This window comes from Camponotus floridanus, unplaced genomic scaffold, assembly GCF_003227725.1.
Source record: "Camponotus floridanus strain SB8 unplaced genomic scaffold, Cflo_v7.5 scaffold35, whole genome shotgun sequence".
NCBI lineage: Eukaryota > Metazoa > Arthropoda > Insecta > Hymenoptera > Formicidae > Camponotus > Camponotus floridanus.
The window spans coordinates 1508421-1536192 of NW_020229492.1; the positions used below are offsets into that span (position 1 = coordinate 1508421).

At 34.2% G+C, this 27772-nt stretch overlaps 1 protein-coding gene across 1 annotated transcript; it reads right to left on the minus strand.

Annotated features, from left to right (window-relative positions):
- Nucleotides 1-5531: 5531 nt before the first annotated feature.
- Nucleotides 5532-27772, minus strand: LOC105258159 (adenylate cyclase type 3). The gene is made up of 9 exons (XM_011269257.3): nt 26241-27772; nt 19056-19435; nt 16553-16837; nt 16040-16329; nt 13468-13796; nt 12356-12709; nt 8931-9236; nt 8370-8705; nt 5532-6566 (listed from the first exon to the last, which is right to left on the minus strand). The coding sequence occupies exons 1-9, from the start codon at nt 26865-26867 to the stop codon at nt 6384-6386; spliced, it is 3090 nt and encodes a 1029-aa protein (XP_011267559.2). The 5' UTR covers nt 26868-27772; the 3' UTR covers nt 5532-6383.

The window sequence follows — 27772 nt, forward strand, 5'->3', positions numbered from 1 at the left end:
TATATACATATATATATATATATATAACATTAATGTTGTTGCACTACGATGCATGAAGAAAAAAATTTCTTTCTTTATCTTTGTGTAATTATGCGCGATTATGAATGATTCAGAACGAATGGCGATGATATTTTGTCGCGATTCAAAGTTAAAACTTGACCTTTCACCTCATACTTCACAATTGTACGAAATGTATATTGCCGCAAATCTTGCGATCAGAATGAAATCATGGAAGGAATGGTATTTCTTCAACGATAGAATTGATATCGATGAGAAATTTAATTTTCACTCTCTCTACATTTTTAATCCGCAGTTTCTTGGACCTTTGAGCGGCGCAAAGAAATATAATGCAACAAAAGTAAAGTCCTACAACATTTTTAAATATTACCGAAAGCTGAAAATTAATAAAACTGTTCCTTTCACCTGCAGTATTTTACGCGTTTAGTAGCAACTCGAAACAAGCGTAGAATTTTTCGAGAGTGAAATAGGAGAGGCGGAAATGTGAAAAGGGCAGCTGAAAAGACCTGACCTAAATTACACTGCAGTCTCCATTGTTATCACGTCGTCGACCCGCAAAACGATAATAAAGCTAAATAGAAATGAGAATCAAATTTTTTATGTTTTTCAAGATTTATCTTCTCTTTCTCGCTGTATTTGAACAAAGACTGTATAGTTAATAAGAAAAAAAAATTAAACATATGTGAAGTGTGTAAATTAAATTGATTACACTAGAAGGGTATTCGCGAATTTTCGGCGGTATACGTTTTTATTATGGTACTTACAGTATTCTGTTGGGAGACTCTCTCAGACCAGCCTGTCGAGAGTATCAGCTGGTGGAAAATGGATCGATGCAATGTAAAATTGTTGCGCGCTGAATTTTAGTCGTGCCAATACACGAATTCGTGATCTCTCGTATCAGAGCGTTTCCCCGATTCTCTCTGTATAATTCCCCTCTCGTTCCCGTCTATGCTAAATATAATGCTTGTAAACGTTGTAACTACCACCACTTGATTGTTCCATTTCGCGATAAATTACTTTTCTTTCTTCCCAGCAGAACGCAAAAGAAGAAACAATAAAAGGACTGGAAAATTACTAGTTTGCATTCTTCTCAATCTTACTCATAATTTAATCTTACCTTCTCTTTGTTTCTTGGAATTTAATCTCTAGCGGCGATGGCGTATTAGTAACATTGTAGTTATAAACAATTAGAAATTATAATACAAAGGGATTCGATTTAGGCGATAGTAACCGCAGATAGTCAACGAGGCTTCTTCTTCCATCAATCTCATTTTACTTTCATAAATTTCACAGAATTTCTAATTTGAAAATTATTTACAAAGATGTTTAATGTTTAACGCTAACACTCGCTATTCCCGTCTTTGATTGATATAATCTTAGACGCGTTTAAGAGATGGACTTGATTCTCCTTCGCGAAACAGCCGAATGTTAAAGGTTGCTTCAAAGTCCTGTTTTCAAAATGCCGATAGAAAATTCTTCAGGTTTATTCATAGCCAGAATCTAAAAAGATTCGAGTTCGCAGGAAGATTATCTTGATTGTTATTTCATTTCTTTTCTCGTGCTAAATTACTTGCGACTTCCACAACCAGCGCTTATTAGGCCAAACCTTTGATGCTTAAGCTCATTTTATTTTTTTTTACTATTTTCCGACAAAATGCCGAATTATCATGTCGGTGATTTTATTTTAAAAATAAAACTAGATCCAAGTTTTTTTTAAGCCTATCTAAAGCCTCTCAGTAGTAACAATCGAGAGCTCTTCTTAAATGTCCCGCACAAATGTAATTTGCAAAGGACAAATAATAATGATCCTTTGGATCTCTGTGAATAAATTTTGAAAGCGTGAGCGCTTCTTTGAAAAAAAAAATACAATTATCTTATAGATGCCATTTATTATCTCGAGTGGAGTTTCTCGAGTAATTTTACATACTACCTGTCTGTTGTTCTAGAAAGTTAACAGTCTTTATGACAGGTGTTTTTATTTCCCTCAAATTTTTCGAGCTCATCACATTTAAAGTGTGCTAACATATCAACAGTGATATATTCTCCTTATACGATTATACACGATTATATGCGAATTGTTTTTGCACATTTCACATTTTCTGTTTCGCCATCCGCTCATTCGATAATCTCGCAAAAGAGAGATAAGTCAAAAAAAATTAATAGAAACTTAAATCTGTGAGATAGAATCTACTTTTTCTTGATGTCGTAGATGTCTAATTTAAAAATGTTTAGATATATTTTTCTCTCTTTTCCTATTTACAATATAATATTTCTGTATTTCTTTTAATTTAAATTAAGAAGAATAAAAAAATGTTTTTGAAACGTGATCTTTAATCTCGAAAATTAAGTATTCAAAATGAGTTTCTATCAATTTCTCCTGATCTACTTTTTACAAGTGGCACATGTCGATCGTATTTTTTCCGATTCCTCGCGTATCTATCGATCCTTCGGAGACATATGCAATATACAGGGCGTCTCATTTTAAATAATACGCTCAAATATCTCCGAAACGGTGCGTTCAATAAAAAAATATTTTCAAACAAAAGTTGTATGGCTTGAAGGAGGCCATCAGATGGTGGCAATGATTTGATCTTGGAGAGTCATTTGAAGATCATGTGAAGATTACCGTCAACTTCTTAATGGAACTCCCTATTTTTTATTGCATATTCTTGTAGCTTATTTCGAGGGCTTTCCAAAACACTATAATAAAGTATTTCTTTATTGAGTACTTTTCGAGTTAAGGCTTGAAATAATTTCTTAATTTTACATAAACTATAAAATATCTTGTAAAATATTCATTTTTCGATTACCTCACTTTAATACTTTTGTATACAAAATAATGAGAGGAATCAATTGATGTAAAAAAACATAGTTGTTTTTAAGAAAAAATATGTAATGTGTAATTAACAATTACATATTTTTTCTTCGAAACAACTATGTGTTTTCTTTACACCAATTGATTCCTCTCATTATTTTGTACATAAAAGTATTAAGGTAAGATAATCGAAAAATGAATATTTTACCAGATATTATATGGTTTATATAGAATTAAGAAATTATTTCAAGTCTCATAACTCAAAAAGTACTCAATGAAGAAATACTTTATTATAGTGTTTTGGAAAGCTCTCGAGATAAGCTACAAAAGTAAGTAATAAAAAGTAGGGAGTTCCATTTAAAAAATTGAAGATAACCTTCACGTGACTTTCAAACGACTCTCCAGGGTCAAATCATTGCCACCATCTAATGGCTCCCTTCAAGCCATACAACTTTTGTTCGAAACATTTTTTTATTTAACGCACCGTTTCCGAGATATTTGAGCGTATTATTTAAAATGGGACCCCCTGTATGTATATACGCGAAAGAGAGAGTTTGTTTATTGCTATCTTACAAGAGATACTCTCCGATCTACGTACACATGTGTATGTGACAGGATGTATCTATCAATGGATACGTGTGCATGCTTTCGTGTACGCGTGATAATATGGGCAAGAAATCGGCTGGAAATGGAAGTACGCAATTTCGTGAAAGGATTTGGAAGTAAATCGCTTCTCTCTTTCTCTTTCATTGAACAAAGAGATCTATTTTTGACTTTTGCTTAGTTTCTCTTGCGCTTAGGCCGATACCTACTTATTTTTTTTTCTTTTTTTTTTTCATTCAGTCTCTCGTCGTTCTCTCTCTCTCTCTCTCTCTCTCTCTCTCTCTCTCTCTCTCTCTCTCTCTTTCACTCTCACTCTGTCTTTCTCTCGCACATCCCTCTCGTTACATCCAACGCAGTCGCGTATTGCACGAGCACGTTGTAACTTATTCGAATTGTCATATGAGAATCTGATCTCAAGAGTGATTGTATAAAGTACTCTTGAACAGGGAGAGATTTTCATATTTGCATCGTGACTTGTGCCGTCTCGTACATAACGAAAGTGTTAGTAAAAAGTTTCCTTTAAGCTTCCTCGTGTACGTACCCGAGTAATCTTAGTTTGGTGATAAACTCTTTCGGCGACTGTAGAAAAATAAATTGCTACTGCATCGATGATTTCGTGTTTTCTCTCCTTATGTTCACTTTCTTCTCCCTTTTTCTATACGTTTATTTAGTCCCTAAGGATGTGTATTTGTTGCTTTCATTTCCTCTTTATTAAGTTATATATTTATTGTATGTCTCTGATTTGTCGAATACTTCCGTTCGATACTTTGTTCCGTCAAATGGTTTTTCCTCATATCATCCGCTCGCCATCGATTGTCACTCTCGAAAGCACGATCGAGGAGTGAAAATCGACGCGAGTTGTAAATCGGACATGAAACTTGGCGAAGAGTTATTTCGAGATGAGAGCTTTTTTTTTAATTATTATCTGTACTATTTTTTTAAATTATTATCTGTATAATAAAGATTCTAGATTAATGAAAGTCCTGATATTGTGACAAAATCCGCGCATTCTCTAAAAGTGAATCAGTGAAAATATCACTAATTTAAACAGTAAAATAAGATTTCACTGAGAATCAGTGAGTATTTTACTGATCTTCAGTGGACACACTTATTTTTTTGTTATTTTATCTTATATCTCACTGATTATGGTCAGTTAAAATAAAATTCACTGTAAAACCAATAATCGCTAGTTCGTTCGTTTATCGCTACGATCGCTATCTCTCTCGTATTTAATTTTAGTCATAAGAATTATATAAAGTTTCGTTAGTCATAAGAATTATATAAAGTCGCAAAGAGCGATATTTAAAATTAGAAATATTATTTCGATTTAATTTCTGATACAATCTCAATAGAGAGGCTTCAGATATTAAATCGATCTTTATAAGTCGGACAAATAAATGTCTGGCGACTTAATGAAAATTATTCGTTCGTTATCTATTTAAAATAACAAGTTCAATATGCATGTAATATAAATAAAATAAAATTTTTAATATAATAAATATTTAGTAAATAAAAATTTTTAATTTTATATGAAATAGATAAAGAGATAAATTGCAGTTTAATATTACTGACAATAACGAAAGAAATATTACTGATATTGAAAAATATTACTGATTGAAACAGTCAAAATTATTAACTGATTCTTTCAAAAATATCACTGATTTACAGTACTGTACTTATAATTTTAATCATAAGAATTATATAAAGTTTGCAAAGAGCGACTTAAAATTAGAAATATTATTTCGATTTAATTTCTGATACAATCTCAATAGAGAGGCTTTAGATATTAAATCGATCTTTATAAGTCGGACAAATAAATGTCTGGCGACTTAATGAAAATTATTCGTTCGTTATCTATTTAAAATAACAAGTTCAAAATGCATGTAATATAAATAAAATAAAATTTTTAATATAATAAATATTTAGTAAATAAAAATTTTTAATTTTATATGAAATAGATAAAGAGATAAATTGTAGTTTAATATTACTGACAACGAAAGAAATATTACTGATATTGAAAAATATTACTGATTGAAACAGTCAAAATTATTAACTGATTCTTTCAATAAAATATCAACTGATTTACAGTGCTGTACTTATAACTGCTGTCATCAGTGACTATTTACTGTTTTTCAGTGATAATACACTGATTCACTTTTAGAGAGCAAGATGTTCTTTTTTGTGTCAGTATAATTTGAAGAAAGAAATTGGAATCTGCAAGATTTACGACACATGAAGAGATTACTTTTCTATGTTTTTTTCCTGCTTCTTGGTGCTTCATCTGACAAATACATCTGCTATTATATATTTTTCATCACCTACGCGTCTGTTGCCATTTACACGGCGATACATCAAAATATCGTTTCATTCGCCTGTAGTATGTCTCTAAAACCTACTACTCTTTAGTTTTGTTCAAATATACCCTGTACGCGAGTTCGATACACTCTCGCCATTCGTGGGATGCACACACGTACGCATGACCTCTTCTTGTACGCGTGCGTGCGAACGTTATGATAACAAGTAATCAATGCGACTATAATTTCTCCCTTCACATTAATCGATGGATGATATGGTGACGTACGATAATACTCGAAGACAGCTGCAAAGGATCTAAACGTCGATCTTGTCCGATCGGAGCCTTCTCGTCCTTCCTCGAGAGACACGAGGATGCTAATATTTAGAGAGTTCTCTACGACAATACATTTAACTCGCCGAACGTTCTTCAAGAAAATTTCGTTCGGTGTATAGAAATGTCGTCTAAGTTACAACTCGCTGGCTTCTCGTCTCTTTTCTCGCTTTTTCGACGAATGAAAGCAAATTGGACGTTAGGTGCTTCTTCAACAAACATCCAATCTCTGATACATTTCGAAGAAAGATGTAATGGGACTTTTTTTTCCATGGAGATTAGCAACGATTTCCTCGATTTGAGTTAGAGCCTTCATTACATTTATTGATAGATTATCGGATGAGTGGGTTCAACTGGCAAATCGCTGTCCAGGTCCAGAAAAACGCCATCCTTGGAGATGAGATAGTGCGTCAAAAGCTGTCCCTTGCCCTTGACGAATACAAGACCACGTTGTTCGAATCCAAAACCAAATGGTTCTAGTATCCTTCGCGTCTCATCAGTAACCTGCAAAGATTTTTCAACTCTTAAATTTCATGAAATAATATTCATGCACTGAGAAAAATCGTTTGATTGTACCAACAAGACGATATATGATTGAGTATTCATCTGGTAATTCCTACAAGAATTCTGGTTCGTCCATTTTTCAACAGACATACTGGTTGAATCTACCAGAATTCTAATTAATGTAATCAGATTTTTTTCTCAGTGTGTTTAAAGATTGTTTTCAAAGACAAAAATTAAAAATACACAGTAAAAAATTTTGTGTTAAATTTAACATATTTCACATGTCCCAATTTATCCACTCTAATTTTACTGTTAATTTAACAGAAAGTAAGTATGTAAATAAATAACACAAGTAATATGTTTAAAAATTAACACAAAAGTGTAACACTTAAACTTTAACTTTATCAAATAATATGTTTATGTTAAATTAACCTATTTATAATGTTAAATTTAATTAAAAGAAAATGTTATTCTTACATTTTTATGATAAATAACAGAAGAGATATGTCGATCTAACATATGGAAACTGTTATAGAGAGAAAAATAACACAACTTATCTGTTTACTTTAACATATAACATATTTCATCAAAAATTCATGCATTTACATATTAATTGTGTTGTTTTAACTCTTAGAAACGGTGAATATTAACTCAACGCAGAAATGTCAAAATAACGCAATGATAATGTTACATTAACATAAAAATATTAAATTTTTGTGTTAAAAATTTAACACAAAAATTTTTACACGAGAAAATTTTAACAGAAATACAAAATGTTTTTCACTGCGTAAAAATATGATAATATTAATCGTTGATTTATTTCTGATTAAGGCATTTTGGTTAAATCAAACAAGAATTTCTAGTTATCATGATAAGACTCGATTTTTTATAGCTAGAACGTTTCATAGATTTTACTATAAGGATTTGGTTAGTATTTTCTGGTTGAATCTATAAAATTTTATTATTGCATTAATTTCTTTGCTTGCTTCTTAACTTAACTTGTATTCAATATTTGCCATGAAATGTATATAAAGAACTAGTATTAACATTAAATCCAAAGTATATTTTTTTTCTTATACGAGCAATATTGTCAGAAAATGGACGCTAGCTCTCTGATTGTGTGTGTTTGAGCTGCATCCTCTTCTTGCATCACTGTTTATCAGTTTAATTTCTAACAAATTAAATTTAAAATTAATTTATTTAATATTCTGGACAGAATTTATCCAATAATCTTGTTGGAATTCAAAAATATTAAACAAACTTTTGAGATTAGATGGAAAAAATTTGATTTGATGCTGATGAGTTTAATATTATTAACCAGAAAATTTGGTAAATTTAACAGGAAGAAATTAATCAGATTCATCTGGTAATTCCTATAAGAATTCTGGTTCGTCCATTTTCCAACAGACATACTCTCTAAAAGTGAATCAGTGTATTATTACTATAATCAATGTTGTACTTATAACTGCTTGTAATCAGTGAGTATTTACTGTTTTTCAGTGATAATACACTGATTTACTTTAGTGAAAGCAGTATATATACTACTTTCACTAGAATGAATCAATGAATTATCATTGAAAAACAGTAAATACTCACTGATTATAAGCAGTTATAAGTACAGCACTGATTACAGTCATAATACACTGATTCACTTTTAGAGAATACTGGTTGAATCTAGCAGAATTTCTAATTAATGCAACCAGATTTTTTCTGAGCGTGTTCAAAGATTATTTTCAAAGACAAAAATTAAAAAGAAAAATATAGTAATATTAATCGTTGATTTATTTCTGATCTCTGTGATACCTGAATACAGCCGACTTTTCCTGTGCTCTCCATCCTCGACGCGACATTGACAGTGTTGCCCCAAATGTCGTAGTGAGGCTTTCGCGCTCCGATGACACCGGCGGTTACCGGCCCATGATTGATGCCCATTTTTAGAACGAAATGATTGAAGCTCTGCTCGTTGATACTTGACAGAGCCTTTTTAAGCTCTAGAGCAAACTCCACGAGGGTGACAAGATGACCCCACCGGGGACCGTTCTCCGATTGCGTCGATTCCGTTATCCCCGAGGCAGCCATGTAGGTTGAGCCTATCGTCTTGATTTTGATGATGTTTTTGAATTTTTTCTGATCAAGAATCTAACAAGAATATTGAAACAAAAATATTTATTGGGATCAAATCAATCTGTGAAAATTGTTAAATATACGCTTGCAAAAACGCGAATTTTTTCCTTTATAAAATAAATTGTAATAAATTATTAAATATTTAATTAAATTATTAAATATTTAAAGCGTTGGATTGATTCATTTCGTCGAGAAGAAGAGTATCGCGTAGCTTTGCGAGATAAACGGGGGTGAACTTACGGCGTCGAAATCAGAGATGACCTCATTCAGGAACCTGAGGCACTCGAGGCCTTGATTGTTGATGCTCTCTTCGCTGTAGAAGTCCGCGAAATTCGGCATGCTGGCGAACAACACGCCCACCTCGGCGTAGCTCTGACTGTAGAGATCGTCGTAGTGTCTCGCGTGCGACAGGAAATAGGCGGCCACATGAGGCGGCAGGATGTTATATATCAGCGCGCCATTTCTCCGCTTCATGTCAGCTGCCCGTTCTCTCTGCGCCATTACTTCTCGTCCTCGCAAATATAACATTCTTCGTGCCTTCTCAGCCTGATAATAGAGACAAATTCGTCTATCAACGAAATTATCACTCGAAATTTTTCGCGCGATTTTTTGACATAAAGTTCTGACCGAAATTTTTTTCTTGTGTTATACAGGGTGATTCATTTTAATCTTAACAGGCAAATATTTTGAAAAATATGCGAGACACGAAAAAATGTTTCAGACAAAAGTTATATGGTTTCAAAGAAGACATAAGATGGTGTCATTAATCATTTGATAATTAAATAGTTGAAGAACACGTAAAGATTATCCTCAATTTTTTAAACGGAACTGCCTATTTTTTATTACATATTCTTATAGGTTATCCCGAGAGCATTCCAAAACACTATAATTAAGTTAGTTTTCATTAAATACTTTCCGAGTTATGAGACTTGAAATTGTTTCTTAATTTTTTATAAACCGTAAAATATCTTGTAAAATATTCATTTTTCGAGTTGTGTGTTTTGAAAATATGTAATTTGCAATTAACAATTACATATTTTTTCTTAAAAATAACTATCTGTTTTCTTTACATCAATTGATTCCTCTCATTATTTTGTACATAAAAGTATTAAGATAAGATAATCGAAAAATGAATATTTTACGGTTTATGTAAAATTACGAAATGATTCGAAGCCTCATAACTCGGAAAGTACTTAATGAAAACTAACTTAATTATAGTGTTTTGGAAATCTCTCGAGACTAACTACAAGGAGAGAATATGCAAAAGTATATAGGGTATTCCATTTAAAAAGTTGGAAGTGATCTTCATGTGACCTTCAAGTAACTATTTAAGGTCAAAATAATGACACCATCTTATGTCTCCCTTAAAACCATATAACTTTTGTCTGAAACATTTTTTTGTATCTCGCATATTTTTCAAAATATTTGCCTGTTAAGATTAAAATGAATCACCCTGTATTTTTATACCATTCAAATTATAGAAAGATTGATAATAACAAAAATATGTAATCTTTATCTTTACTATCCTACTAATATTCTCTGATTTCGTGGACTTGTATTTCCGTGACGATTGAGAGGAGATGTCTCGTTAAAACGAAAATTCGAGGTGAAATTGCTTTTGCCTCTCTCGGTGATTTTGGCATCGAGCGTATGAAGGATTACGTTGGGTAGAGTGTTATTCAACGTGTATCATGAAAAGCCCACTCGAAAATGACAAATTATCCGAGGTCCAATTTCTCGATTGAACCCAGGCGATGTCACTGCTGTCCGCAAACGGATTATATTTCTATTCCGCACCCGATATTCATTGCCGAGTTATTTCGGAAAATCGTAATAAATCATTCGTCTCATTTTGTCGTGCAAAATAAAGCGATCGCAATAACGTGAGAAAGACAAATAATTTTATCTCGAGATTTTGAAAATAATAAAGCTATATCTACGTAAAGCCATACATACGTATAATTTTTAAAAATACAACATTGCTGCCAATTTATGCGAATAATAATATTTCGCAAACTATTCGATCCGCTTTTGATATCTGATTCTTCGATGCTTGCCTCTCGCGAATTAGACCGTCGACACGATTTTATAAACTCGGGAGAATTGATTGTTCTTTTATCGACATGGCTGTCGATGTCGTCGAAGAAAGGGATCATTTTTGCGAGCCGTTACATTTACCGCGTACTGTAAGGGATGAAAAGTCTAAAAGGGAAGAAAAGTCGATTTACGCGAATGTAAAGCCATATATCTGTCCATTAAAAGTTGCAGCAGTCGACACAGTCGAGTCGAATTTTTTTAAAAACGCGAAGATTTACGCCGTCATTTGAAAAATCGCGTACTAGATATTAATCCATTGTGATTCCAACATATCGCTATTAACGTAGAATGAATGCTGCGAAAAAAATATCCAAGACCTTTTTACACTGAGAAAAATCGTTTGATTGTACCAACAAGACGTAGAAGTCTAGTAGAAGGTATTTTGGTTAAACCAAGTAGAATTTCTAGTTATTACGATAAGACTCGATTTCTTATAACTAGAACGTTTAATAGATTTTACTACAAGGATTTGGTTAGTATTTTCTAGTTGGATCTATAAAATTTCTTGTTACATTAATTAAACACAGTGATGCCATTTTTGTTGTAAGTTTAGTATTATTACTAAGAAAATTTGATAAATTTAAGGGAATGCCAGGGAGTCCTGTTTTAATAGGATAAAATGTCATATTTCATTTTTGTCCGAAATCTTTTTATTAGTTGCACAAAATAATAAATGCTCCTCCACGATTAAAGTACATACAGAAATAAAGCGGGAACCTTCGGATTTTATATTAAAAATTTTTTTAAATTGAAAAATCGTAAAAAGGTCATAACAATATTTGCTTAAGGATGTATTGGACGGACCGTCTGTCTCAAAAGTTAATCCAAAGTACCAAAAAATTAAAGTTGGGCAGAATACGAATTCTAATTGACGAAAAATTTTTTAAAAATCACGAAATCATACTTCAAAGTATTCTTTAATATAAATAGGTCTTAATTTCCAAGAAAATGTTGCCACGTTTTATCATCAATATTGCGTCAAACCGATTATTTTTTAATAATAATTTCAAAACGAGCAAGTAAATCGTTCCAAAATTTTGTGGGAACATTTTTACATGTATGAAGAATATAATATCACAAAATGGAATTTTTATCATTGTTTTTTTATAGTTTGTAAATAATTTATTATCATAATTTATTAACATAAAATGTTGCCACGTTTTATCATCAATATTGCGTCAAATCGATAATCACAGTTATTTTTTAATAATAATTTCAAAACGAGCAAGTAAATCGTTTTAAAACTTTGTGGGAACATTTTTACATGTATGAGGAATATAATATTACAAAATGAAATTTTTATCATTGTTTTTTTATAGTTTGTGAATAATTTATTACCTGTCTCTTGAACGTTTACATAAGATCCTATGTTAACATCGCAAAATTCAAAAATTAATAACTTTTAAAGGAGCAAGTAAAAAAATTTGAAATAATTTATGACGATTTAGAATGTTATTAAGAATGTTAAATTAAAAATTCACGGCTATCTCATTGATTGTAATATATCTCCAATACATCCTTAATGCAACCAGATTTTTTTCTCAGTGTAGGAAAAACACTTTACTTACGTATCTCGCCACGATGATTAGCGCGGTCGCGACGACGAACAAGGTGGCTGCCAACGAATATTTCAGCGGGAAGGGCATCGATCGCCCATAAGTATTCGATGCCATGTCCTCCCTGTCGAGGCTCGATGCAAGGAACAAAATGTTGATGCAGGACTGCGTGCCAGCAAGGAAATACATCAGGCACGCCTTGGTCAGGTAACAGAGGTACGTCGGCATCGAGATAGCGATGAGCGCGAGGACGCCGATGTACGAATAATACGAGGGATACGGACATCGCGAGGCCCGCCAGTTTGTGACCACAATTAGCGAGGTATTCTTTGGAGGCTCGATGTCGTCGATGATCGCACAGTTGGTCTACAAACAGCATGATTAATGTACAACTGTTCGCAAGACTTGCATTAGAAATTAAAACGTCCTTTTTGGAGATATTGAAGTAACAATGAAATAATAATAAAATATTAATAAAATAATAAAATATTAAATATAATATAAATAATAATAAAGTATTTTTTTATTATATAATATATAATAAAAAAATTAATAAAAAAATTAAATAATTATATAATGTAAATAATAATAAAATATTTTTTCATATTTCAAATATTTCGTTTCAGACTTTTGGGGAGAAATGTGTGATGCCAGAATTACAATTATGTTATATTAAACATAATAATTAAATTAATTAAATATAAATAATTATGTTATATTAAAATTAATCTATTTCTAGATGTCTGAAAAATAGAAATATTTCTAATATAGTATTTAAAGGAGAATATTACGATCCTTTTCAGTCTTTATTTCAAGAAAGAAAAATATCATATTGTACTAGAAAATTATTACATCATGCGAAAGAAAAATATTGTACTAGAAATATTTTTCTTAAATATTAAAAATCAAAAATATGAGGGACATAAAAGATAAAAAAATATTATCTTTGTTATCTTATTCTTACATATTTTATTAGTATATTTTATTTAGCGTCAAAATATAATATTGAAAGTTACAATATTGCTACAAGTGACTACATGTATCATTAGATTACTGTTAATAAATTTCCCGTGGAGTCAAGTTGCAGCAACAAGTATCGATTAAGAGACCAGTTGAATTCTTACCATGTCCAATAACAGAAATATTATAAGGGAGAAAGTCATTAGGAGGGCGAGAGTGCTCCTGAACCACGTCGCCCTGACGGCGCTGGCCAGACAAGTGGCCCCAGCGAGCACGATGCCGAAAAGGGCGACTACGCCAGCACCACCCCAGGTGAACGGTCCCCAGGGCTGCAGCCTCCAGGCCGGGGCTGCGCACATCGTCACCAGAGGCCCGCCGAGGAGCGACAGCGGCGAGAAGGCCTCCAACGTTTCGTGAAACGCCGTCTCCACTCCCGGATCCTTGAACCGTAGGGTGAACCAGGAGACGTGACCTTTCAGGTCGGTAGCACCACCTACGAGTGTTTGTGCGCTGACGTCACGTTTAGGCTTGAGCCGTTAATGGGACGACCGGATGTCCGGTGATTAGCCACTACGGATTATCATCCGGTCGATCCCCACCGTCGAGATTAATCTCTCGTTCCAACTTACACCCGAAAAATTTGATTTGACGAAAATGGATTTCGAAAAATTTTCTCTTTCTTTTCAAGATGAAATTATTTTCCACAGATATAAAAGCTTTTTCTCACGCAATTTTTCAAATACGTTGGAATGATTTTTTCGTCATCAATGTTTGTCGCGTAGTTAAGGATGTTTTGTACAATTCGAGCAAAAAGTAGCTCAAAATCAATATTGACGAATATATCCACTTTTGGTGTATTTTGAGTAAGAAATTGCGTGGAATATTACAATTTGATCAGAGATGTATTTTTTAATATTTATTGCGATTTTAATGAAATATTCCGAATTTTATTAATCGAAATGATTGACAGAGAACTTTTGACAGAGAATTTCGCCTTGTGACAGATACATGGTTAACTTCATTGAATTATATTTAATATCTTTTTAATCAGTTAGTACTTGTATAATATTATTTGACCAAATATTTCCTCTGTATCTAAACTTTTGCAAATTTTAAACAAATTCTGAATATTATTTCCATGTGTTTTTGTCATTTGAATGACGTGGTTATACGTTTCCCATAAGAACGCATGTTAATTCGGTGCAAATTAAAATCCGTATAACTTGTGAACGCTTTAGTGAATCGATTTAAAAATTGTACTAAGGATTCTAAACATATGTAAGGACATTCTGTACAATTTTTATTGAATTCTTAATATTTTGAAAATAGCTACAAAACGTCCTTAATCGAAATGATTAACTTTTGGCAAAGAATTTCGCCTTGTGACAGATACATGGCTAACTTCATTGAATTATATTTAATATCTTTTTAACCAGTTAGTACTCGTATAATATTATTTGACCAAATATTTCCTCTGTATCTAAACTTTTACAAATTTTAAACAAATTCTGAATATTATTTCCATGTGTTTTTGTCATTTAAATGACGCAGTTATACGTTTCCCATAAGAACGCATGTTAATTCGATGCAAATTAAAATATAACCGTATAACTTGTAAACGCTTTAGTGAATCGATTTAAAAATTGTACTGAAGATTCTAAACATATGTAAGGACATTCTGTGTAATTTTAATTAAATTCTCAATATTTTGAAAATATATACGAAAGCAGAGAATAAATAATCTCAAAATGCATGCATAAGAAAAGAGGATTTTGTATAAAGAAAAAAAAAGAGTAAACATATCGAAGGTTTTATTATTAACACGTATTATATAATGTATAACTGAAATTCACGTTCGGAAAATATTATAGATTTGCAGAGCTGACATTAAATGAATTGTACATGCATAGTTAAAAATGTTCAGTTATACTTCTTATTAGTATACTTTTAGCAAATAAACGTTGAAATATTTCATAACGTCATTGAAATGAATTATTTATTACACTATTGTATCGATAAAGTATTTTTCTTCAACGTATTTATCAAGAGAAGTGAGGAATTTATTAATTATTATATCAATTCCATATAAAATTTAATTAACATACGTACGTATGTTATTTTGAAATAATATTTTCTGACAGATTTGTTAATATCTTAAAGTGTATCATAAGAGATGACTTTTTTCGTAAAATATCAAATGATAATTATATGAACTTTTGCGCTGGTTATTGTGCGCGACTATAATTATCCGTCAATTTTTACAATATTAACATCCGGTTTGCTGTTGCAGTAAAATATATTTACACTTTCTATCTACGTTTCCCATAAGAACGCATGTTAATTCGGTGCAAATTAAAATCCTTATAACTGTGAACGCTTTAGTGAATTGATTTAAAAATTATGCTGAGAATTCTAAACATATGTAAGGACATTCTGTACAATTTTCATTAAATTCTCAATATTTTGAAAATAGGTATGAAACATCCTTAAATGTTAGTCGAGATGAGTGTCACTCGCTCGAGCGTCGATTGTAATCAGCGTCCGCATCGATAATTGGAGCACCCAAGGAGAGTAGCACTTGGTGAACGCATGCGTGGATTTTTAAGCCTCTTACCGAGAAGCATGATATTGCGATTTAGTCTTTTAATTCTTTAAAATTCTTTTAATTCTGTCGAATTTTTTTTTAAAGCGTCCCGCGTGTGTCTAACTGAAAATGTAACCGATGCTAATTTTTACCTCTACTGTCGAGCTTTTTTCTTAGACGTTGCTGAAATTCCTCGGAATCCTCTTTACTATTGTCCCCTTTGTCTTGCGCGTTCTCCATTATCCTTTGCGAATTCTCCGCGTCCGCCAACGACGCGAGGCTCTTCGTTACCGCTGGTTTAAATGGCTTCAAGGCTCTCACTATAAAGTAAGTGACAAGGCCGGCCTTTTGGAGTGCCTCTTCCCGATCCTCCCCGTGCGCCGGCTCGACCTCGAATTCTCCGTTTAGGAAGCTCAACGTCGCGTTCGAGATATGCACCCTCCTTCAAGCATTTATTTATATACGTTTTCGATACATAAGCGCGACCTCGATACAACAGATAAAAAAATAGAAACTAATATATCACCTCTAAATATAACGTTTTAAATTGTCTCCAATAAAACGAAACGCACTTGACTGAGATATTGATTAAGAATTTAGATTTTCCAATTCTCTCTAACTTTTCGAATACAAGAATACGTTCAGAAATTTAACTGGGTTCTTACCCAGCCCTTCCGCTGCTCTCCATCTTGTTCGCCAGCTCGACGTCCTTGCTGTAAACGTCAAACTGCCACTGTCTCTGACCAAGAACCCCGGCGAGCACCGCGCCCGTATGAATGCCCACCCTCATATCGACAGAACTGTTCGTTATCTGTTGAACATACTTGATGGCCTCCACCATGGATAGACCCATGTATACGCAAAGGACCGCGTGGTCCGGCTTTTCGACGGGCGCACCACTTATACAGTAGTAACAGTCCCCCAGGATCTTGATACGCATTTGCTCGTATCTACGAACAAGATTTCATACACGTGCTGTACACTTGGTTGTCATACGAACATTTTCATTAACCCTTTCGTACCTCCGGACATATATGTCCCACCTACGAAAAAATTCATAACTTTTGAACAAATAAGCCTATCGACTTCTACCTTAACTTGTTTTAAAGAAGAAGGTTCAAGCTATATGTAAAAAAATAGCGCACTTTAAAATGTAATGTTTACAGTACAATATAATTATCTAAACTTTGCAGAAAATCAAACTTTTAGAGAATTAATTACAAACTAATTATAAACTTAATTATAAACTTAAATTATAAACTAATTATAATTTAATTATAAATTTAAAGTTTCATTTAGAGATGTTTTGTATGTACGATCCCAGCAAAAAGCTCAAATCAAGCTCAAAATCAACATTAACGAATATATTCACTTTTGGTGTATTTTGAGTTTGTATTTTGTATTTTGAGAGAAATTGCATGGAATATTACAATTTGATCAGAGATGTATTTTGTAATATTTATTGCGTTTTTACTGAAATATTCCGAATTTTGTTAATCGAAATGATTAACTTTTGGCAGAGAATTTCGCCTTGTAACAGATACATGATTAACTTCATTGAATTATATTTAGCATCTTTTTAACCAATTAGTACTTGTATAACATTATTTGACCAAATATTTCCTCTGTATCTAAACTTTTGCAAATTTTAAACAAATTTTGAATATTATTTCCATGTGTTTTTGTTATTTGAATTGACGTGGTTATACGTTTCCCATAAGAACACATGTTAATTCGATGCAAATTAAAATCCTTATAACTTGTGAACGCTTTAGTAAATCGATTTAAAAATTGTACTAAAGATTTTAAACATATGTAAGGACATTCTGTACAATTTTCATTAAATTCTTAATATTTTGAAAATAGATACAAAACATCCTTAAATGTGATTACAACAACTTTATTATGATAAATATTATAATAATTTTTATGTGTAATCAAAGTAAAACGACGTGTGTGACGGACATCAAAGTCTCGCGGCAGATGCGCGGCTTACAAAAAAAATGTATAACAACGCTATGAAGCGAACGTGTGTGTATATATTGTTAAAAAAAACATAATATATATTTAAAAATAAATCAAAATAAAATCAATACTCATATTTTAAATATATTAATATTTAAGCTTTTATTGTCGCCATTTTAAATCTGCCATTTTGAATTTAAATTTTGATTTAAATTTTAAAAAAACATAATATATATTTAAAAAAATAAAATCCAAGGTCATATTTTAAATATATTGATGTTTAAGCCTTTTATTGTCGCCATCTTGAATCTGCCATTTTGAATTTAAATTTTGATGGTAAATGTGGAATCAGCACCCCCAAAAATCTGTAAAACTGTCCTTACGTGAAACACATCTCTTTTGGGAAAGCCGGAGGTACGAAAGGGTAAATTTGTAGGGAGAAAAAATATTTTTCAGCTCGAAAAATGCGCCCGATGCGATCAGCAAAAATGGTAAACGCGACGTTGGACGATAGCATGAACTGCAAAGTGTATTTGACGGCGACAGAAAACGTTCCCGGGGATATCGATTGCCGGTGTCCTCGAAGGACCTCCCCCTGCGACAGGATTTACGTAGTAGTCGGCTTAGTCGAGGAAAGAATCAGCAGGGAATTCGCCCGGAATGGAATCAATCGTCGTCGCGTTGATCGCGTGCAATTTTCGTTTTCCCCGGGCGGAAATAGAACGCGCGAGCTACGGAATTCTATCATTTTACCGAGTCATTTTACGATTAGCATTCGATGGCACGCGAATGGCCTCGCTTAATATATACATTGGATAATAGAATCATAAAGAATTTCCTTGCAACGCGCAACATGACAGACATCGCGGTGTGTTTCTTTTTTTCAAATATAGTTATCCTTCAATTTCACTAACGATATCATATGATTCAATTTCTCCCTTAATAAATAATGAAAAAATTAATTACTAGGAAAATATAGTTTTCCGATAGAGATCTACTACCTACGACAACAGCGTTTCTCAACTCGCGTGCGTGATACACTTTCCTCCTAAAATCGATAAGCATTGAGGTAAAAGACGTAAGAAATAAAAGTGAGAAATTAAATTTAATATTATTAAACATACATTTTATTCTGGACTTGACGTTAAAGATAAATTGTCTATTAATAATATCGTTTTTAATGAAAGTTCTAAAAATAAATACCGTTCACTGAGCTGATCGAATCGCGCGAACAGCTCGTTGAGTATCTTGACGAGCTCGCTGGCGCTGTAGGTCGACGAGATCGCGGTGAAGCCGACTATGTCGGCGTAAAGTATCGACACGTTCTCGTGCCTAGACATGTAGATCTTCTTGAATTGCGTGTCGAGGGACGCGCCGAGGTCCTGCCGCATCTTGACCGCGACATGCTCGGGAAGAACGCTTAGCAGCAGCCGTTCCTGCTCCGCGCTCTGCTCCTCGATCATAAGCTGGACCTCCAGACTCTGTCTGGTCTCCAGGAATGCCCGGCGTTGCTGGAACTCCGCCAGACAGTAGCTGCAAGCGCCCAAAATAGCGGCGCCGGCAAAGAGTGTCACCGTCAGGATCTACAGGACGTTTTTTAAAAGTGACTTACGAGTGTATCTTGCTATGCAAGGACGAACTGATCGCGAGAACCGGCGACGAGTTCATTAGGCGCTTTTTTTTATTAACACACTGAGAAAAATCGTTTGATTGTACCAACAAGATGTATATGATTAAAGACATTTTGGTTAAATCAAACAAAAATTTCTAATTATCATGATAAGATTCGATTTTTTGTAACTAGAACGTTTAATAGATTTTACTATAAGGAATTCGTTAGTATTTTCTGGTTGGATCTATAAAATTTCTTGTTACATTAATTTCTTTGCTTGCTTCTTAACTTAACTCGTATTCAATATTTGCCATAAAATGTATATAAAGAACTAGTATTAACATTAAATCCAAAGTATATTTTTTTTCTCTTACGAGCAGTAATGCCAGAAAGAGGACGTTAGCTCTCTGATTGTGTGTGTTCAAGCTGCATCCTCTTCTTGCATCACTGTTTATCAGTTTAATTTCTAACAAACTGAACTTAAAATAATTTATTCAATAATCTGGATTAAATTTATCAAATAATCTTGTTGGAATACAGAATATTAAACAGACTTTTGAGATTAGATGGAAAAAATTTTAGACGACTAGGTGCTAGTGAGTTTAGTATTATTAACCAGAAAATTTGGTAAATTTAACAGGAAGAAATTAATCAGATTCATCTGGTAATTTCTACAAGAATTCTGGTTCGTCCATTTTGCAACAGATGTGCTAGTTGAATCTATCAAAATTCTAAGTAATGCAACCAGATTTTTTTCTCAGTGTACAAAAATATATTTACGCACTGAGAAAAAATGATTGTACCAACAAGACATATATGATTAAAGGCATTTTGGCATTAAATCAAACAAGAATTTCTAGTTATCATGATAAGACTCGATTTTTTATAACTAGAACGTTCAATAGATTTTACTATAAGGATTTGGTTAGTATTTTCTGGTTGGATCTATCAAATTTCTTGTTACATTAATTTCCTTCCTTGTTTCTTAATATCTAACTCGTATTTAACTCGTATTCAAACGTATTCAATATTTGCCATGAAATGTATATAAAGAACTAATATTAACATTAAATCCAAAGTATATTTTTTTTTTCTTACAAGCAATAGTGCCAGAAACAGAACGCTAGCTCTCTGATTGTGTGTGTTTGAGCTGCATCCTCTTCTTGCATCACTGTTTATCAGTTTAATTTCTAACAAACTGAATTTAAAATAATTTATTCAATAATCTAGATTAAATTTATCCAATAATCTTGTTGGAATTCAGAATATTAAACAGTTTTTTGAGATTAGATGGAAAAAATTTTAGACGACTAGGTGCTAGTGAGTTTAGTATTATTAACTAGAAAATTTGATAAATTTAACAGGAAGAAATTAATCAGATTCATCTGGTAATTCCTACAAGAATTCTGATTCGTCCATTTTCCAACAGATGTGCTAGTTGAATCTATCAAAATTCTAATTAAGGCAACTAAATTTTTTTCTCAGTGTACAAAAATATATTTACGCACTGAGAAAAATCGTTTGATTGTACCAACAAGACGTATATGATTGAAGGTTATCATGATAAGACTCGATTTTTTATAACTAGAACGTTCAATAGATTTTACTATAAGGATTTGGTTAGTATTTTCTGGTTGGATCTATAAAATTTCTTGTTACATTAATTTCTTTGCTTGCTTCTTAACTTCACTCGTATTCAATATTTGCCATGAAATATATAAAGAAAAAATTTTGGACGACTAGGTGTTAGTGAGTTTAGTATTATTAACCAGAAAATTTGGTAAATTTAACAGGAAGAAATTAATCAGATTTATTTGGTAATTCCTACAAGAATTCTGGTTCGTCCATTTTCCAACAGATATGCTGGTTGAATCTATCAGAATTCTAATTAATGCAATCAAATTTTTTTCTCAGTGCACTTAATTACAAATACAGTCGTGTCACGAAGCACATAAAAAATTTATCCTTTTTTTTTTAAACGCTTATATTTCAATGACGGATCATAAGAAAGGAAATTTATGAAACAGCTTGTGAAAGGCTTGCGAAATCGAAAACTAATATTATCAGAGCGTTTTCCTGTGGATATAAATAACACACTTAATATTGTAATATCAGAGAAATTAAAAATAGAATGCAGATAAGAGAGAGTCGCGAGTTATCTGCGAAACAAAAATAGAGAGCAGCTTCGCACAACGTTGTTTCCGTCAATAGCAAACACAGTCGATATCTCGAGCGCAAGGTCACTTTTCCGGATTCCATCGGATGGTCGGATGGTCCTCTATTCCCGGAGAAAAACCATCGAGCGTCGCGTATCGAAAGGCAACCTCGCGCATCGTTGCCCATCACCATTCTTTCACACTCTCACTCTTTCTCTCTTTTACACCATTTCGCTCTCATTACATCGCGCCTCTATCTCCGTCGCGCTCTCTATTTTAAACTACCATTGACCAAACTCTACTCGAGTGTTACTAACGACGAGAGCCACGTGCTTGCGCGTCTACTTCTAGCTTTCGCTTTCACACGATACCCGCTGCCAAAAGTTTCGCACGTCCCGGTCGATGCACCTGTACTGTTTACTATATCAATGCTACGCTAGATCAATCACGACCCAATTATCCGTTAAAATTTCTCGATAAAGACAAAGTTGTTCGATATTTTGTGCTTCAATCGTGTCCGAAATACGTTAAAAATCATTTTTATTCCGTACTAGATTCTCATAGGTGAATGAAAAATAAAGAAAACGCGATATTTCGTGTAAGATAATCTCGGCGAATTTTGAAGCCTCTTAACCCTTTCGTATCTCTAAGACATATATGTCCCACCTACGAAAAAAATCATAACTTTTAAACAAATAATCCTATTGACTTTTACCTTGACTTGTTTTTAAAGAAGGTTCAAGCTACATGTAAAAAAAATCGCGCACTTTGTAATGTTTACGATAAAATATAATTATCTAAACTTTGCGAAAAATCAAATTTTTAGAGAACGAAGCTTAACCGTATATTAATCGAAAAATTATAGAATTTATGCGCTAATTATAAACTTAAAGTTTTATTTAAATGTGATTACAACTTCGTTACGATAAATATTATAATATTTTACATGTGTAATCAAAGTAAGATGACGCGTGCGACGAGCATCCAAGATGCGCCGCTTGCAAAAAAAAGTGTATAATAACGCTGCGAATCGAACATGTGTGTGTATATTCAGGAAAAAACAATATATATATTTTAAAATAATATATAAAATAATATATATTAAAAAAAATAAAATCTAAGCTCATATTTTAAATATATTGATATTTAAGTCTTTTATAGTCGCCATCTTGAATCTGCCATTTTGAATTTAAATTTTGATGGTAAATTTGGAATCAGCACCTCCAAAAACCTATAAAACCTATAAAAACCTATAAAACCTATAAAACCTATAAAACTGTCTTCATATGAAACATATCTCTCTTGGAAAAGCTGGAGGTACGAAAGGGTTAAATCCCAATGCAGACTCTTCACGTAATTCGATAATAGTGCTATTCTCTTCGGGATTAAATAGAAATTGCAAGGGAAAGCGAGATGTAGAAAATAAAGCAATCACCTCGACAAGTCTCTCGACTTGAAACATCTTTCTTTCGTTCAACTTACGTCACGTGCATTTGAAACCGCAACTCTGTAAGGTCGTAGTCGTATTGAATACGTTACTCGCAGAACAAAGACATTACGAACTTTGCTGACGATACACTGCGATGCTATTATCGCTGCAGCAATGATATTACATTGCATACCAGAATCGATAAGACAAGCCTATACATGGCGAGCATAGCGTTGTACGTATCATTTTATGGATTATTAATAATTTCACAATTTTTTGCAGTAAAAAATAATATACACGATTAATTAATATAAATTAATATAAATCTCTAATAAATAAATTAATATGAATATAAATAAAAACAATATATATTAATATATATGAACAAATATAAATTAATATAAATCTCTAATAAATTAATTATCTCGTCGTTAGCGAGACAGTTTTTTTCGCTTACTTAATAATAAAATAAATAATTTATAAATAAGTTACGCGATTAATATATAAAAAGAAATAATCAATAGCTTTTCCTCTTGGTCAATTTTATTTTTACTTCAAAAATGACTAAGCAGATGAATTAAATTACCGATGATTCACTGGATGACTGGATGATTGGATGCCAACAAAAATCGCGAAAAAGAATTCATTTGCAACGTCCTTGATCTCGGCGCGACGCATATATTGACGCAATAACTTGCATCACCATCAATATACAAAAGTGTCTAGGGTCAAGAATTACGACCGTAAATAGCACATAATGCATTTGCAATTAATAATGTTTATCTAAATATGTCAGTCGCAATAGGTTACTCGTTTTACAAACTTATCTCATCTCTAATAAAACAAATCCACCGCGACATTTACGTGTGTATATTTTTTTCTTTTATGCGTATCGATTTTATGTATCTTGAATGGTTTTTTGAAGAAGACGGAACGATTTGCATCGCGATTTTATCTCGTCTAGCTTTTTACCGATTTTCGATTTTTCCTCGTGAATGAGAATTTTTGTAAAAAAAGAACGCGATATCCAACGGTATCTCTCTTTTTTCCCAACTGTATATTATCACGTATTCGCGTAAAAGTAGCGACGATACGCCTCGTTGAGCGCGGATCGATGTTGGTGTACGCGTCGTCGGTCCTCGGTTGGCAATGAATTAGTTTGTCGATGTCGGCGTCGGCGACATCATTGTTTCCATCCTCCGCGTGCATCGCGTTTCATCCCTTGAATGCAATTAATACGGGCGCTATTCGTCGCTTTGATTTTTCACTTCATCACGCGCGATTGTACTCGCGTCACTTCAAAAACGCTCCCATATCTCGCGAAGAGAGCGCGCCGATTTTATTGTCCTACCGAGTCGAGTTTATTGTCTCTTCCACTATCGTGTCATCTCTATTTTTTTGTGACAGCTATCGATACGCCGCGGTATCTGCACTCTAAACACGCTATTTTATCACGCCGTTTTTAGGCCTGATTAAAGAGACGTGAATCATTAAATATAGAATGTACCGTATACGAGTATTTAAGTTATTTTTAATAATCCTATAAAGGGGTGCTATAAATGGAAGAGGGAGTCATGTGACGAATTACGTTAGCTTTCGCAGAACTAGCTCTCGCATTGATTAGAATGATGAGTTCGTTTCTCGAGATGCGTTTAAGAATCATAAAAAAGCTCGTCTCCATCAACAGTGTTTGAACTTTGACGCCTTCGCCACGCGATTCTTTCGAGCGAAGAGGAAGAGAGGGATGGCTCTCAGTTGTAACCCTCTCTTAACGATCCGCCAATCCGGAGAATTCAATCGCGGGATTTCTGGCCAACGGATGTGCGAGACAAGATATTTACGCGGTTAGCTACATTGAGAAAAATCGTTTGATTGTACCAACAAGATGTATATGATTGAAGGCATTTTGGTTAAATCAAACAAAAATTTCTAGTTATCATGATAAGACACGATTTTTTATAACTAGAACATTTAATAGATTTTACTATAAGAATTTGGTTAGTATTTTCTGGTTGGATCTATCAAATTTCTTGTTACATTAATTTCTTTGCTTGCTTCTTAACTTAACCTGTATTCAATATTTGCCATAAAATGTATATAAAGAACTAGTATTAATATTAAATCCAAAGCATTTTTTTTCTCTTACGAGCAGTGCCAGAAAATGGACGCTAGCTCTCTGATTGTGTGTGTGTTTAACTGCATCCTCTTCTTGCGTCACTGTTTATCAGTTTAATTTCTAACAAACTGAATTTAAAATAATTTATTCAATAATCTGGATTAAATTTATCCAATAATCTTGTTGGATTTCAAAATATTAAACAGACTTTTGAGATTAAATGGAAAAAATTTTAGACGTCTTAGTGCTGACGAGTTTAGTATTATTAACCAGAAAATTTGGTAAATTTAACAGGAAGAAATTAATCAGATTCATCTGGTAATTCCTACAAAAATTCTGGTTTGTCCATTTTTCAATAGACATACTGGTTGAATCTATCAGTATTCTAATTAATGCAACCAGATTTTTTTCTCAGTGTGTATTAGCAAGACGTATATGATTGAAAGCATTTTGGTTAAATCAAACAAGAATTTCTAGTTATCATGATAAAACTCGATTTTTTATAACTAGAACGTTTAATAGATTTTACTATAAGGAATTGGTTAGTATTTTCTGGTTGGATCTATAAAATTTCTTGTTACATTAATTTCTTTGCTTGCCTCTTAATCTAACTCGTATTCAATATTTGCCATAAAATATATATAAAGAACTAGTATTAACATTAAATCCAAAGTATATTTTTATTCTCTTACGAGCAATAGTGCCAGAAAGAGGACGCTAGCTCTCTGATTTGAGCTGCATCATCTTCTTGCATCACTGTTTGTCAGTTCAATTTCTAATAAACTGAATTTAAAATAATTTATTCAATAATCTGGATTGAATTTATCCAACAATCATGTTGGAATTCAAAATATTAAACAGACTTTTGAGATTAGATGGAAAAAATTTTAGACGACTTGGTGCTGGTGAGTTTAATATTATTAAGCAGAAAATTTGTATTTTTAAGCAATAAATTTAACAGGAAGAAATTAATCAGATTCATCTGGTAATTCCTACAAGAATTCTGGTTCGTTCATTTTCCAACAGACATACTGGTTGAATCTAATTAATGTAACCAGATTTTTTCTCAGTGTACCAGAACGTCGATGGGCTGTGTCTTGAGGTCCTCCAATGTCGCGCTAGAGAGACCGATCACGGCGAAGAAGTAGATGAGAACGCTGCTGAGCGCGAGCAACGTGCAACGGCAGAGCTTGAGAGGCAGGCTGGCGAACAGTAAGTATAGCAACAGCAACATCCATCCTAGGCTGTCCCTCGGCGTGACCTTGGTGGTCTTGAGGAACAGCTGTGCGGGCAGGTGGACGATCCACATCTGTCCGACTATACACGGTACCACCGACCAGAGCGAGTTCCTCGCTTTGGTGCCGCGCTCGGCCCATATCAGCAGACCGACCATAAGGCTGAGGAACACGGCGGTGACGGTGCGTGCCAGCAGCTCGATACCCGGCACCGATACCGCGTAGACGCCGTATAAAATCGCCGACATCAGGAAACACGTGAGGCCGCCGCGACGCTGCTGCAGGGACGAAGCGCGGTACAGCTTCTCGAGTCGGGCGCTACTGAAGCTTGTCTTGAGCAGATTCGATGGTCTGCCGCAGTTCAAGTAAGATTCCTCGTTCGTTTCCTGTCGCCGCGACATGGCGTCGATGTTACAGTCCTCGTCGTCGTCTTCCGTTAAAGCGTGTGCCGCGCAACCACAGCACATTTTACCCTTCTATTCGGTCGCTCTCTTCTCTATAGAAACGATCGACCGATCGCGGCACAATCACCCTCGCCACCGTCTTCCGAACGCATATCTCGTTCACGTTCCCGGGAGAACCGTCAAGATCCCGGAGTAATCCCTCGCCGATCTTGAAATCCCGTCTCAGAACGATTCGCAGGTCAGGCGCGGAAACGCGAAATTCGCGTTCGGGATCCCCGGAGCTTGCCGATGCAGATGTTATCCGGAGGCTGCGATACACCCCGAGTATTCGCGCACTCTCGCCTACACACACGCACACACATACACGCGTACACGCGCGCGCGCCCGCGCGCGTCTGTCGATCGCCGGACGAGCTTCTCTCAGGATGCAGCACCCGCACCCGCGCGTAGGGTGCTCCAGCCAGCCGGGTTGCTACTACCGGCGAACAGCTACTACCTCTTCTGCACGGCCTACCTCCTCCACGATCGCGTATATACATCGTCGCCGATATATTCCTCGCCACCCTCCCTGGCACCGTATTCACCCCCGTCTATTTATCTCCGTCTGTCGCGCCGGTTTCGCCACCGTGCTCTCCTTCTCCCCGTGGCCGCCACGTCCAGGGCGTGCGCCCTGCGATCCTGAGGCCGCCACACGACCCTCCAACCCCGGGTCGATATCAACCACCACGAACCCCAGCAGTTGACGCCAGGCTCTACCTGTGCGCCTCCTTCTACCGTGCGCGGTCCTATCGTACGTATATCGAGGACCTGATCTGCGCCCCGCGCGCACGAACTCGCCTCTTCCGTAGATTTCATCCCGAGTTCGTCCCGGAACGGATCGCACTTTTATTTTCGAACGGGCGAACGTAATCGGCTCGCGGGAATCCCGCGGGCACGTTGGCTATATATATGCAGGGTGAGTCGCTAGAA

Excerpts from the sequence above, each read along its gene's own strand:
- LOC105258159 (XM_011269257.3), bottom strand. The coding sequence starts at position 26,867 with ATGTGCTGTGGTTGCGCGGCACACGCTTTAACGGAAGACGACGACGAG. Across the intron at positions 16,838-19,055 it reads TTCGATCAGCTCAGTGAACG|ATACGAGCAAATGCGTATCA; the intron begins GTATTTATTTTT and ends TCTTGTTCGTAG. Across the intron at positions 13,797-16,039 it reads AAAAAAGCTCGACAGTAGAG|GTGGTGCTACCGACCTGAAA; the intron begins GTAAAAATTAGC and ends AAACACTCGTAG.